General features: G+C 39.5%; 1 protein-coding gene across 3 annotated transcripts in view; it reads left to right on the plus strand.

The window, feature by feature from the left end:
- The window catches only part of LOC132393953 (leucyl-cystinyl aminopeptidase-like), a 123,510-nt gene that overhangs the window by 30,928 nt on the left and 76,941 nt on the right, over window positions 1-15,641 (plus strand). The window contains exons 2-4 of one of the 3 annotated variants that reach the window (XM_059969445.1): window positions 1,682-1,758; window positions 3,377-4,208; window positions 5,864-6,002. In XM_059969445.1, coding sequence (XP_059825428.1) covers window positions 3,415-4,208; window positions 5,864-6,002 — 933 coding nt within the window. In that variant the 5' untranslated portion in view covers window positions 1,682-1,758; window positions 3,377-3,414. The remainder of the gene's footprint in view (window positions 1-1,681; window positions 1,759-3,376; window positions 4,209-5,863; window positions 6,003-15,641) is intronic. The other 2 variants (XM_059969446.1, XM_059969444.1) reach the window with 2 other exon arrangements.

A 15,641-nucleotide genomic window follows, 5' to 3' on the forward strand; every position in this document is an offset into this window, starting at 1 on the left:
CTCTTGCAACCTTGTGCAACCTTGTGCTTTGGCGCTTCCGTGCAAGGTAGAGATTTGTAATAGACTCTGGCGACCAAATCTCCTCAAGCTCCTAATCAGATATAGCAACTAGCATGCTTTCTTCATTGTTGTATCAAAGTGGTTGGCCCCAGGGTAGATCCCCCAAGCTGTTGACATCCAGCAGCTTAAAAATGCTCACCCTTTCCACCGCAGACCCCTCAATGAGGGCTGAAGTGTGTTCTCCCAACTTCCCCTTCCTGAAGTCCACAGTCATTTCCTTGGTCCTGCTATTGTTGAGTGTGAGATTGTTGTAATACTAATCAAGCAGCTGACCTGTCTCACTCCTTAGGCCTCTACATCAACATCAGAAATTTTCCCAACAATAGCATTGGTATCATCCACAAATTTATAAATTGTATTTGAGCTGTGCTTAGCCACACAGTCATGAGTGTAGAAAGTAGAGCAGTGAGTTAAGTACACAACCTTACGGTATGGCCATGTTATGGAGAAGGTGATATCACTGATCAACACTGACTGTCATCTCCTGATGATGTTGAAAATTCAATTGCAAAGGGAGGTATAGAGACTGAGATTTATGAGAAGAACATTTATTTCTGTACAAATTCATCTATTATACCAGTTTCAATTATAATATAATATAATATAATATATGCTGCATAGTTTAGTTAGGAACTAGAAATCAAATTGATTCATTATTAATGTGCACCAAGAACAGTGAAAATCCATTTATTCCCCTCAGGATATTATATTTTTTCTGTACTGTATGTAACTTCAACTATGTTCATGAGCTGTAATTTGAATGGGCAATATTTGTGATAAACCAGTCTTTAATTTGTAAAGATATTTTTTTCTTCCTTTGGTCAATGGTTGGGTTCTTTAACCATTTACTATCACCCCTTACAGGTAATATTTAAATGGTACCACAAACTTACTGAACATTTGGTGAGTTGCTTTCCAGAGGATTGATGTGGCAGTGGAGCACAAAGAGTTAATTTCTGCTGTTGTGATTCTTCTTAGTTATTTTTAGGGAACAATTTCAAGTTTCCGATTTATTATTTCTTTTGAAAGCTGCAGGAATCTGAGATTGTTTAGACCTGCCTCTATTATGTTTTGTAAAAATTATTTAGAAAGTTTGGCGATGCTTTTTAATAATACTGCAGTGCTGTAATTGGACTTTAGCAAGAAAGAAATTGAGGGTATTTTGTACTATAACATCAACTGATCTCTGTTCCTTTCTGGGTTTTTTTAATTCAATATTTGCACTAATTAAATCAGTGGATCTTAACGTGGGGTTCATGGATAGGTTCTAGGGGGTCCATGAACTTGGATTGGAAAAAAATTACATATTTATTTTCACTAACCTCGAACTGAAATGTAGCATTTCCTTCAATTATGAATGTAGTCAACAAACCACAGTAGTAGTAGCATTTTCTCAGACTTTGTCACCAATAAGAATCAGAGATGTTTCATATCATATTACAGTTGTTACAAATATCTCAAAATATCTGATAATATCACTAGATTGAACAGGATCTTGATTTATCATATTTGGGATATTACAATATCACAGACTTGTTTTTTTAATATTTTGATAACTGCTGTGTATTTCAATACAATTACTTTATTTTGTAATCCTATGTATTTTATTTTATATATTTAGATTCATTGTTCTGAGAAGGGGTCCATAGACTTCACTGGACGGCAAGAGGTCTGTGGCATAAAAAAGGTTAAGAACCTGTGAGTTAGATAATATTTTCACAAGAAGAAATGATGATTTATCCTCAGTTGGCATTGAATTAATACTTACTGAGGTTAATTCTAGAAACTTCCCAGTTTCAGCAGTGTTGACACATCAGTATTCAAGCAAGGCAGTGAGGAAATAAACCAGCCTGACTCCTGATGTATCAGCTAGACTGTTTCATTATTCATATCCAGCCATCGACTGATCTGATACTCAATTTCCTGTACTGTGGAGCAAATGTCTTTCACCTTCAAAGAGAGGGAAATGCATTGTGAAGATGGAATGCATTGCCTGTCTTTCTGAAGTATAAAAGTTGTTTCCACCCTTGGAACAGAAACAGAATCATTCAGCTTGAACATTATGACTCACAGTAGCTTTTGAATATACAAGCCATTGGTAAACACAAGTATTCAGAAATTTTCAATCCCTTCAAATTATCTGCACTCGTATACACTTTGGGGAAAAAAAGAAACAAATAGAGTCAAGCTAGTTCAGAAAGAATCCATCATTAATTTATGTGCTGATGAGGATGGTTTATTACATCACCTTCCTGTCCCCTTGTCCCAGTTCAGTTTAGAAACCCCAACACTGGTTCACCCCTGCCCCACACTGTCCTTCACTGTTCATGGATTTTTAAAACTCATCATGTCAGAATAATGAATTCAGTTTTATCAATAATTATTATAAAACAGGGTATTGATTGTTTTAGATATCTTTGGTATTCAATATAATTTTGCAGTTTAGTGGGAATAGGGTTACCCTCTTCTCATCACTACCATCAGGGAGGAGGTATAGGAGCCTGAAGACGCACACTCAATGTCTTAGAAACAGTTTCTTCCCCTTCACTATCAGATTTCTGAATGTTGCATGAACACTATGTCGCTATTTGGCCCTATTTTTGCATTACTTATTTATGTTTCAAATATCTTATTATAACTTGTATTTGTTATATATTGCATTATACTGCTGCCTATAAACATCACATTTCATGGCATACAAAACATAATACAAAGCAGAATTAGGCCATTCAGGCCATCAAGTCCACTCTGCCGTTCAGTCATGGCTAATTATCATCTGTCTGAATCCCATTTTCCTGCCTCCTCCCAATAACCTTTGATACCCTCACTAATCAAGAACTTCTGCTTTAAATATACCCAATGACTTGGCTTCCACAGCTGTCTGTGGCAATTAATTCCATAGATTCACCACCCTCCGCCTAAAGGAATTCCTCCTTATCTCTATTCTAAATGGGCGTCTGTCTATTCTGAGGCTGTGCCCTTTGGTCCTAGGTCCTAGTCTCACTCACTATAGCAAGCATCCACTCCTGTCCACTTTATCTAGGTCTTTCAATGTTCGATAGGTTTCAATGAATTTCTCTCTTTCATTCTTCTAAACTCCAGCAAGTTCAGGCTCAGAGCCATCAAATATTTCCATACGTTAATCCTTTCATTCCTGGGATAATTTTTGTAAACCTTCTCTGGACCTTCTCCAGTACCAGCACAATGAACCTGCTTTGATTCTGAACAAATGGATGGAAGCCTGTTTGAGGTGAGTAGGGTAGTGCCAGGTTGTGCTATACACATTGAATGCATTTGAAACCATTTTGTGTTTCAGAACGGGCTCAGTTGCCCAGAAACATCATTGAGAACACCATGTTTGAAGAAGAGCCCGATGCTGTGGACCTGGCCAAGGATTCGCGCCTTCATCCTCTGGAACCTGATGAAATTGAATATGAACCGCACAGTTCCCGGTTGCTGGTGCGTGGTTTCAATGAACACGATCTGGATGAGGATGAGGAAGATTATGAGTCATCTGTAAGACTGCTGGGCAAGTCATTCATGAACAGAAGTTCCAACCATCGCAACAATTTATCAGGGATGTATAACCGTGACTCGTGCTCACTGCCTATCAGTCGGACTTTCATTGTTGGTGCATTTGTCATTGTGATTATACTTTCTATATCAATGGTGGTCTACTTTCTGCCCAAATGTACCTTCACAAAAGAAGGCTGCCACAAATCAAACATGACTTCAACCCTCATATATCCTCTGGCAACCAATGGACAGGTTTTCCCTTGGCCAAAGATGAGATTGCCTAAAGCTGTTGTACCTATTCACTATGATCTTACTTTGCACCCTAATCTCACCACCTTGAATTTCACAGGCTCTGTACACATAACTCTTCGAATCATGGAAGATACCAACAACATTACTCTTCACAGCTCAGATCTCGAAATCACCACAGCGACCATTACTCCAGAAGGAACCAGCCACCCTAAGAATGTGCAGGTTTTGGAATACCCACCGCATAAGCAAATTGCAATCAAGTTTAACCCAATGCTGACAAAAGAAGAAAAATATGTACTGAATCTGAAATATTCAGCTAATCTATCTGAAAGTTCCACTGGGTTTTTTAAAGGCACTTATCAAGATCAAAACAAAACAAGGTCAGACAACTTCTATTTGCTTTTCAATTCCTAATGTGTTACATTTTGTATTTATCTTTCAATGGATTTGTAAAGGTATAAGACCTGTGATTAAAGCCAAAGTAAATTTATTATCAAAATACGTATTTGTTGCCATGTACTGCCTTGAAATTTATTTTCTTGCAGGTGTTTACAGGAGACAAAGAAATGCAATACAATTTATGACAAACAAAAATTCAGACCATCATACCACCAATGTGGAAAAAAAGACAAACTGTGCGACTAAAAATAATACCGAATACATGAGTTGTAAAGAATCCTGAACAGTGAGTCTGTAGGTTGTAAGGTCAGTTGAGAGTAGTGTGATTGAAGCTGTCCATGCCAGTTCAGAAGCCTGATGGTTGCAGAGTAATAACTATTCCTGAATCTGGTCTGGATGTTGCTGATTGTCACAGAAGTGCTGTTTCTACCATTCCTAATGACACAGTTATTTCATTTTCAAAAAAAAAGCCATTGCGTATTAACATTCTTCCTGGTGTTTGCTAGCAAAATTTCTGGTATTTATGACTTGTGTATCAGATTGTCAGATATACTTTTTAAAATTAAGCTGTACCATATGCATGATAAATACTGTATCTGATTTGTACAGACTGGAGTACCACTGCAAACTACTTGTCCTGAGTAAAGACAAAGTTCTGTTTGCATTCCAACCATCAAGATGATAAAGGACGTCACCGCCTTGAAAATACTCTTGATGGCAGAGTAGATCATGCCTGTGATGGAGTTGGCTGAGTTTGGCATAACCTCTTGCAATTCTGTGCATTAGAAACTTGCTTCCATGCTTGGATAAGGCACCAAATATGTAGTTGCTAAAACTTGCCAATGACCTGGTGATGGAACTAAATTGGGGAGAGTTACTATACTTTATTACTTTATTGTTGCCAAACAATTGATACTAGAGCATACTATCATCACAGCGACATTTGATTCTGCGCTTCGCGCTCCCTGGAGTAAAAAAATAGTAAATATAATAAAAAATTGAAATATAAATCATAAATAAAAAGATAGAAAAGGGAAAGTAATGTAGTGCAAAAAAAAAACCAAGAGACAAGTCTGGATATTTGGAAGGTACGGCCCAGATCCGGGTCAAGATCCATTCAGCAGTCTTGTCGCAGTTGGAAAGAAGCTGTTCCCAAATCTGGCCTTACGGGTCTTCAAGCTCCTGAATCTTCTCCCGGAGGGAAGAGGGACAAAAAGTGTGTTGGCTGGGTGGGTCGTATCCTTGATTATCCTGGCAGCACTGCTCCAACAGCGTGCGGTGTAAAGTGAGTCCAAGGACAGAAGATTGGTTTGTGTGATGTGCTGGGCTATGTTCACTGTCTTCTGCAGCTTCTTCCGGTCTTGGACAGGGCAACTTCCATACCAGGTTGTGATGCACCCTAGAAGATTGCTGGCAACTCAATGGGATAGCGATAGGTTAAGTGGGAAAAGATAGACAAATGAAATACATGGTCAGAAAAATGTGAAATTCGCCATTATGGCAAAAAACATGTGCATAGTTTAAATGTGGAAATATCGGAGAGATCTGCAACAGAGGGATTTGGGTGTCCTTGCCTGATTCACAAATGACTAGCCTATACCTGCTTTTGTTTTAATGTTGTGTTTCTCCATTACAGGATATTGGCTGCCACACAGTTTGAGCCTTTTTTTGCACGAAGTGCCTTTCCATGCTTTGATGAACCAGCATTTAAGGCCACATTTAGGATCAGAATAATAAGGGAAGCAGGCTACATTTCCTTATCCAACATGCCAAAGGTACCTATAACAAAAGGTTTCATTTATTTAATTAGCATACTGCAATGAAAGTATACACTCATTGGCCACTTTATTATGTGCAGGAGTGGAATCTGGTGTAGGGTTCTGTTGCTGTAGCCCATCTATTTCAAGGTGCGACGTATTGTTCATTCAGAGTTGCTTGTCTGCACACCTCTGTTGTAACGCATGTTTATTTGAGTTACTGATCCTTTCTAGTCAGCTTGAACCAGACTGGCCATTCTCCTCTGACCTCTCTCATTAACAAGGCTGCAAGACATTTTCACCCATTGAACTGTCACTCACTGGATGTTTTTTGCACCATTCTCTGTAAAATCAAGAGACTGTTATGCATTAAAAACTGGCCCGTTTGAAGTCCATGGTCAAAGTCACTTAGCTCCGATTTCTTCCCCATTCTGATGTTTGGTCTGAAAAACAACTGACCCTCTTGATCATGTTTGCTTGTTTTTTTTTGGATTGAGTTACTGCCACATGATTGACTGATTAGATACTTGTATTAACAAGCAGGCGTACAGTTGTACCTAATAAAGTGGCCACTGAGTGCATATTTTCAATTTTGCTGGAGAAAGGTCTGTTAATTAGACCAGTTATTACAATTTTGGTTTTGCTCAGAATGGTTGGAAGTATGAACTGATCACTTCACAGCAACAGAGCTTCTGGTACTTTGATAACAATTAAATGTCATGTCTGAAGTAATTCAGGAAAATTAAACAATTAAAAATCAAACTGTTAGAACCGAGGTGTGTGATTTATGACAAATGAATCATAATCAAATCAACTACCAAAACATACAGGATATAAAGTTAGATTGAGGAAGAAGGGATTGACAGAGAGGATCTGAAATTGAAAAGTAATCAAAGGGTTACTTTATAAATTTATCAGGATGTTGAGTTGCTGAACATTCAACTGAGATGAGACGTGTTGAAAACTGTGGCATTGGAACTAGTGTGCTGGCAGGGTTGACCGAAATAGCTTTAGTATTTCCAATGTAGGAAATTTCTATTTATCCACAGTAAATATTGAAGGTATTTAACAATGCAGATGTAGCAGAGGGTCCATTATTGCTGTTATTATTAAGCAATGTTGATATTGAAGTGGATTTAAATGTCCGTGAACATGCAGAGCCTTACACCAGGTCTTCCAGTGACGAAGCTGTGATTTCGGGAGAGAAACAATCATAGAGGCATAGAATAGAAAAGTTCAACACAGAAACTGGCCCTTTGGCCTATTGAGTCCATGCCAAAATCATTTTAACTGCCTTTGCCCATCGACCTGAATAGAAAAGTACAGCAGGATGTTCGGCCCATCTAGTCTATGTCAAAACAATTTAAGCTGCCTACTCCTATCAAGTTGCAACGGGACCATAGCCCTTTGTACCCCTACCATCCACATACCTATACAAACTATGGTTTGAATTTGAAATCAACTTTGCATGTGCCACTTATGCTGTAAGCTTATTCCATTCTCTCATGACCCTCTGAGTGAAGAAATGTCCTCTCCTGTTCCCCTTAAACTTCTCACCTTTCACCCTTAACCCATGACCTTTAGTTATAGTCCCACCCAACTGCAGTATAAAAAGCCTGCTTGGGATTCACCATATCTAAACCGCTCATAATTCTGTATACCTCTATGAAATATCCTCTCAATCTTCTACATCCAGTCTTTGGAGATTCTCCGGTAAATGTATGCACGTCTGACAAAGCCTACAAATGTTGTGTTCAGCCTCAGGATTGCCCATCATGATATGTGAATCTGTACTTCAGTACAGAATCATTGCTTTCAGAAAATGGAACCCCGCAATATCAACAATGAATATTAATTTTCGTTAATAATTAACATACATAATTAGTATTCATTTCAAAGGTTGTCAATGAAATATTGCTTGTGAAGATAGCATGAACTTCTCCATTTTAGCTTAGACAATTGCTCTGATGCCTTCAAAGTGTTCCCTTTGCTTCATTTCGCCACTTGGTTCAAATAATTTCTCAGCTTGGGATAAGTGGAAGCCTCTTGCATAGGAATCACACATTTTCTTCCCAAGTACAGCATGTCAGTGACTAGATTTCTTTTTAGTACAAAAGCAGTAAATACCAGAAGCACTTGGTCAATCAAGCAGCCTCTCTGGCTGCATCGCTGTCTGGTATGGAGGGGTGGTGTTGGGGGCGCGCTACTGCACAGGATCAAAATAAGTTGCAGAAAGCTGTAAACTCAGTCAGCTTAGTAGCCTCCATAGTATCTAGGACATCATCAAGAGCGATGCCTCAGAATGGCAGCGTCCATCATTAAGGACCCCCATCATCCAGGTCATACCAGCAGGAAGGAGATACAGAAGTGTGAAGACGCATAGGACATCATCTTCCCCTCTCCCATTCAATTTCTGAATGAACACTGAACCCATGAGCAGTACCTCACTACTTTTTTTTCTCTCTTTTTGCATAAATTATAGAATTTAACTACTGTTAATCATGTTTCTTTTCTATTCTTATGTATTGCATTGTACAGTGCTGATACGATTAAACTTTGCCCTGATTCTGATTCTGGAGAAGGAGAATGGTCTTTTTCATGTTACTGACTTTCCCTGAATGTTGCCTCAATGACAACTGACAGTTTGTTTTGGATTTTTGTATCTGGATGTCTGAAACAATCAGATTTAGGTCATTTTGTTCCAATTGATTTCAGCAATGTTTTGGTTTCATTTTTATTTGAAAGTACTTACTGCCTGTACCCAACTGTCCCTGAGGACGTGACTATGTGCTTTGGGTGAAGTGGCTCCCATTGTACTGTTATGCAAAGAATTCCAGGATTTTAACTTATTTTCATGTCAAGATGAAATTTGTTCATTATTGTCACACATACTGAGAAATAGTGAAATGCTTGTCTTCCATATGGTTTATACTGATCAAATCATTACACAGTGCATTGAAGTAGAACAAGGAAATCAAAAACAATAACACGTAGGAATAAAGTGTACCAGTTACAGAGAAAGTACAGTGCAAATAGACATTAAGATGCAATCTCCCAATGAAGTAATTTCTGAGTTCGATTCATTATTGTACTAAACCATTAATCAGTAGTCTTATAACAGTGGGGTAAAAGCTGTCCTTGAGCTTGATGCTAAATGCTTTCAGGATTTTGTATCTTCAGGCTGATAGAAGAGGGGAAGTAAAAGAGCGTTTGGAGTGGGTGGGGTCTTTAATTATGCTGGCTGCTATACTAAGGCAATGAGAAATGTAATCGTGTGAACAGAGTACATGGAGGGGAGTCTGTTTACCATGAATTGTTGAGCTCTGCCAACAACTCTGTGCAGTTTCTTCCAGTCATATGAAAAGCAGTTGGTGTACCAAGCTTTGATGCATCCATGTTGGATGCTTTCTGTGGTGCATCAATTAAAAATTGTTAAGGGATGATGAGGAAACGGCAAATTTCTTTGGCTGTAGGGTCTACATGTTTGGACCTGGACAATCTGTAGATGAAAGATTGGAGCGACTGGGCTTGTATACACTGGAATTTAGAAGGATGAGAGGGGATCTGATTGAAATATATAAGATTATAAAGGGATTGGATACTCTAGAAGCAGGAAACATGTTCCTGATGTTGGGGGAGTCCAGAACCAGAGGCCACAGTTTCAGAATAAGGGGTAGGCCATTTAGAACAGAGTTGAGGAAAAACTTTTTCACCCAGAGAGTTGTGGATCTATGGAATGCTCTGCCTCAGAAGCCAGTGGAGGCCAATTCTCTGGATGCTTTCAAGAAAGAGTTAGATAGAGCTTTTAAAGATAGTGGAGTCGAGGGATATAGGGAGAAGGTAGAAACAGGGTACTGATTGTGGATGATCAGCCATGATCACATTGAATGGCAGTGCTAGCTCAAAGGGCCGATTGGCCTACTCCTGCAGCTATTGTCTACATTTACACCTAGGAACTTGAAGCTTTTGACCTTCTCATCAGTAACTTTGCCATAGACAAAATGAAGTTCAGATAGTGATACCACCATGTGCCTGCTATCTTTGCCCTGTATTTACAAAAATAGGAAATGCAGTTAACCACAAGGATTGCCCATTATCCACATACAAAACTGGCTTATTTATTGGACAATGCTATTCTTAATGCTGCAGGAAGAAATATTTTTCAAACTGTTGGGAGTTTGAATCAGTACATGAATATCCAACATCAAGTACTCTTTACTGTTGTTCTGGATTGGATCCAACATTCTACATGTTTTTTTTAAATCAAATACACCATGCTGTTTTTCTCTAGGGAAAGAAGAGGCCTTACAGATGGGAAGGTGGTGTTCCCATTCAACTGCTACCCCTGTCCACCCTGAGGTGGAGGATGTGCATTTGTTGTTAGGACTTGGGCAAGAAAATGCCAGACATTTTGTAGATGACATCTGTAGTGGCAAAATTGATCCAAAATCAACACAATACAATTTCCACCAGCCTGCAACCCCATAGAATTGTTATATTTGTGTAACGCTCCCAGCTCCAATGATTGCTCCAAAGAGTCAAATTCCCTATTTCAATTCTTTATTAGCAAACATATAAATAAGCATTAATGAGTGTTTTCTCAGTGGTCAGCAGAAATATGACCTTCATGGTCCCAAGCTATAAACTGCATAAAAATGAGCATGAATACGCAACCTATCCCTTCTGCTTTGACCATGCCCCAACTAATGTGGCTACTATATTTACAATTACATGCTACTAAGACACGGGAGACATAAAATTACAACCTTTACACAAACGTCCTCTCTTGGTAAGCAGCCAATCTTGGATTTTGCTCTTCTGCCAAAACTAGGTTGTCCATCCTGACTGTGTTCAGGAAAATTTGTTCAGAAACGCTGCTGCCAAAACTCATCCAAATACAAAACTTAAGTCCCATTAACTGTTAGCTCTGACCAAGCATAGTCTCTTCTGCTATCACAGTATTCTTTTAATGGTCCCCTAACAGTCCAAACTAACATTATTCTGATTGCATAGTGTCCATCATTAACACTGTGAATCACTTTCAATGGCTCAAGTGCCTTTGGCACATTCATCCCTATCAACAGGATCAATTTCTGAGACCAGGTGAGACTATTCCTGAATATCTTTGATGAGGAATGTTCCTTTTATGCCTTCTTCCCATTACCTTTGATGCCCTTACTAATCAAGAACATGTCAACTTCCACCTTAACTATAGTCAATAAGTTGGTCCCCATATCTGTCTGTGGCAATGAATTCCACAGATTCACCATCCTTTGGCCTGTTTAAAGGGTCATCCTTGTATTCTGAGGATATGTGCTCTGATCCTAGACGCCCCCGCTATATCCTCTATATAGACCTTTCAATTTTCATAATTTATTGAGTATTGCTTGTAATTTTTGGTATTAGTTCAGATACCCAATATTTTTGTTTTGTTCTTTAGTGAATGTAATATCAAGACACTTTTGACTAAACCGAATGAGTGGTTTATGGATCTATAGTGAGACCTATACTGAGATATAGATCTACCAACATTGCTAGCTCCCTGGTATATGAACCCTTTGTTTCTCTCAGCCTTGTTGAAATGTATTTAGAAAATTTAAATAATCTGAGTTTGTGCAATCAATTAAATACATGCAAAAAACGGTGAAGGCAATATACATCCAGTTAAAACTTGACTCACGGACAAAAATGTGATTGCAGTGGTCCATATGTGAGTTGTTTGCTAAGGCAGTTGACCTCTTCTCCAGTTTAAATTTCTGATAATTATAGAACAGTACCGTACAGCACAGTACAGTACCTTTGGCCCACGATGTTGTGCCAACCTTATCGCCAACTCTAAGAGCAATCTAATTCTTTCCTCCTACATATCCTTCCATTTTTCTATTATCCATGTGCCTTGTACTGATTATGAACACTGATGGCCAGGTCTTTCAGCAGGAACGGTGAAAGCCTCATTAATATGTGCAACTCTGGGTTAACTTGGGTAGTTTGCAGTTAAATCCATCCAAAACATTTCAGTTAACATCATTCAATCACTTGCAATGAGCCACGAGGTCTAACCTAGTGTAAACTCAGTAACAGATTTCCCAGCATGAGAGCAGTGTGCTGCAGGAGACTCGACACTGATGCTCCACTGAGTGAGAGGTTGTCCTGCATTCTTCTCTGTGTAATAATAGCTTTGTCATGGGCTTGTTGCCAAATCTATTCAGAAATATTCTCTAATATATAAAAACATGATTGGCCTTAATCAGGTCTAGATCTCAAGTTCAAGTTTACTTATCATTCACCCACACACATATATACAGCTGAATGCAACAGCATCCTGGGGCTCAGGAGCAATCCTTTCAGGAAATTACAAGCAGGGTAGACAAAGGAGATGCAGTAGATTAGACTAGATTAGATTAGATTCAACTTTAATGTCATTGTGCCGAGTACAGACAGAAAGCCAAATGAAATGCAGATAGCATCTAACCAGAAATGTAAAGAATAGTGTTATTTACAAAGTAACTATGCATAAAAAGTAAGTGATACAGCACACAAATATAAAAGTACCGAGACAGTACAATATGGGTGCAATACTGCTTAGTACTGTGAATTGAGGTTCAGCAGGGTCACAGCCCAGCGTAAAAGTTCTTCCTGTGCTTGCTGGTTTGGGACTGGAGGCTCCTGTAGCGCCTACCAAATGGGAGAAGATTAAAAAGTCCATGGTTAGGGTGAGATGCATCCTTGATAATGCTTTTTGCCCTGCCCAGGCAGTGTTTATGGTAGATGTTGTCAATGGTGGGCAATTTTCACCACACACTGGAGTGCTTTGGAGTGATACGGGACAATTTCAATTTCCATACCACACTGAGATGCAGTTGGTGAGTATGCTGTCAATGGTACAGCGGTAAAAGTCCATCAGTATCCTGGGACAGAGGTGAGCTTTCTTGATGTGGTGTACTTGGACTTTCAGAAGGGCCTTTGACAAGGTTGCACACATGAGGCTGCTCAGCAAGATCAGAGTTAAAGGGGAGTTATTAGCATGGGTGGAGCATTGGCTGATCAGCAGAAAACAGGGAGTGGAAATAAAGGGATCCTATTCTGACTGGCTGCTGGTTACTAGTGGAGTTCCACAGGGGTCGGTGTTGGGACCGCTGCTTTTTACGATGTATGCCAGAGATTTAAGAGTATGGGATTAATGGATTTGTGGCTAAATTTGTTAATGACACAAAGATAGGTGGAGGGGCGAGTAGTGTTGATGAAACAGAGACTTGGATAGTTGAGGGGAATGGGCAAAGAAGTGGCAAATGACATACAATACTGTAAAGTATATGTTCATGCACTTTGATGAAGAAATAAATGGGCAGACTATTATTTAGATGGGGAGAGAATTCAAAATGCAGAGATGGAAAGGGATTTGGGAGTCCTTGTGCAGGATACCCTAAACATGTGAACCTCCAGGTTGAGTCAGTGGTGCAGAAGGTGAATGCAATGTTGGCATTCATTTCTAGAGGTATAGAATATATGAGCATGGATGTGATGTCAAGGCCCTGTAAGTCATTAGTGAGACCACACTTGGAGTATTGTGTGCAGTTTTGAGCTCCTTATTTTAGAAAGGGTATACTGACATTGGAGAGGATTCAGAGAAGATTCACGAGAATGATTCCAGGAATGAAAGGGTTACTGTATGAGGAACGTCTGGCAGCTCTTAGGCTGTATTCACTGATGTTCAGGAGAATGAGAGGGAATCTCATTGAAATGTTCTGAACATTAAAAGGCCTGAACAGATTAGACATGGCTAAGTTATTTCCCATGGTAGGGGATTCTAGGACAAGAGGGCACAGCTCCAGGATTGAAGGATGGCCATTTAGAACTGAGATGCAGAGAAATTACTTTAGTCAGAGGGTGGTAAATCTGTGGAATTTGTTGCCATGAGCAGCTATGGAGGCCAAGTCATTGGGTGCATTTAAGGCAGAGATATTTAGGTACTTGATTAGCCAGAGCATCAAAGGGTATGGGGAGAAAGCAGGACAGTGAGGATGACTGGAAGAGTTGGATCAGCTGTTGATTGAATGGCAGAGCAGACTTGATGGGCTGAATGGCCTACTTCTGCTCCTATATCTTATAGTCTTATGGTCTTAAAACACAGTACATAGTCACATAGCACATATAGTTACATTACCACATACAGTTACTAAAAGTAATATGAGCACAAGTCCCTGAGTGGCATGGCTGGAATATTGATGGTGCTTGTGAAATTGTCCAGGAGCCACATTTCTGCAAAAAGAAGTACACAGAAGTTCCTCATCTCGTGCTGGTTCAGCAAACAAAGGAAAATCAGCTTTTCTTGCCCTGGCTCAGCCACAGGTCTTCCATGGATAGAATACAGGAGAGCAGCACCTACAGAAGGGGACTAGTCCCCAACCAGGCATGGATTCCAGTGCCTCTTCTCACTTGCCTATCACCTCCCCCTGCAGCCCCTCATCCTTTTCCCTATGGTCCATTCTCCTCTCAAATCTGATTCTTCTTTCTCCAGCTCCTTATTTTTCCCAACCACCTGGCTACACCTATCACCTTCCAACTATCCTCCTTCCTCTTCCACCACGTTTTTATTTTAGCATCTCCCCCATTCCTTTCCAGTCTAGACCAGAAACATTGACTCTTTGTTCATCTTCATAGGTTCATGAGTTCCATCAGCATTTTGTGTGTGTTGTTATTGTATATTGTTTTGATTCCACAAACTCTTTGGGACACTAGCAAAAATCAAGCTTCCTCTAATGAAGTTGTTTTTCTTTCTTAAGTAAAATAGTTTTTTCCCAGGTGTGTTTAACAAACTTCTGCCTTCATACAAGGATGCTCCCTGGACTAGAAAGCCCAAGTTATAGGGAGAGGTTGGCTACACTGAATCTTTATTTATTGGTTTGCAGGAGAAAAGGAGGTAACCTTATAGAAATTTACAAAGTGGTATGGAAATTGTAGATGGTGGTAGTCTTTTCCCCAAGGATAAGAAATCTAAAACTGGAGGGCACAGGTAGGAGATAAGAGAGTGAAGATATACAAAAATAACCTGAGAGGCTGACTTTTTTCACACAGAAGTTAGTGAATACATGGAATGAACTGCCAGGGGAAGTGGTAGAGATAGGTGTAATTGTAACATTTAAGATGCATTGGGATGGGTAGGTGGAGAGAATGGCTTGGAGTGTTATGGGACAAACATGGGAAATTGGGACTGGAAGGAAGATACTGTGGTTGGCTTGGATCAGTTTGGCTATAGGGCCTGTTACCGTGGTGTACTATGCTATTACTCTTAAGTACAGTCGATTATAACCCATGCAACAGAAATACATAGTTGTTGCAGTCAGTGGAATGATAAATGAGAAAGCAATCCAAGGAAATATCCTTGTGGGCACAGTGGACGTGACAAAAGATGCCATTGAATCAGTTAAGTGTGGTGCTGATAGATAATGCCATCTTGGAGAGGTTTTGAAGATTATTGTATTATTCTATGACCAACACTCCCTCTACATCTGCGCAGACCAACTATTGCTCTGAACAGCAAATTTTTACACTGCCTGAAAACTGAATGTTTGTGTATTTTTTCTTCATGATATGCATAGCTGTTCAGCGGGTTCAGTGGTTTACTAACAATGAGCTGCTGACTCCCATTCTGTGTTT

The sequence above is a fragment of the Hypanus sabinus genome, chromosome 5 (assembly GCF_030144855.1).
Source record: "Hypanus sabinus isolate sHypSab1 chromosome 5, sHypSab1.hap1, whole genome shotgun sequence".
In the NCBI taxonomy this organism is placed as follows: domain Eukaryota; kingdom Metazoa; phylum Chordata; class Chondrichthyes; order Myliobatiformes; family Dasyatidae; genus Hypanus; species Hypanus sabinus.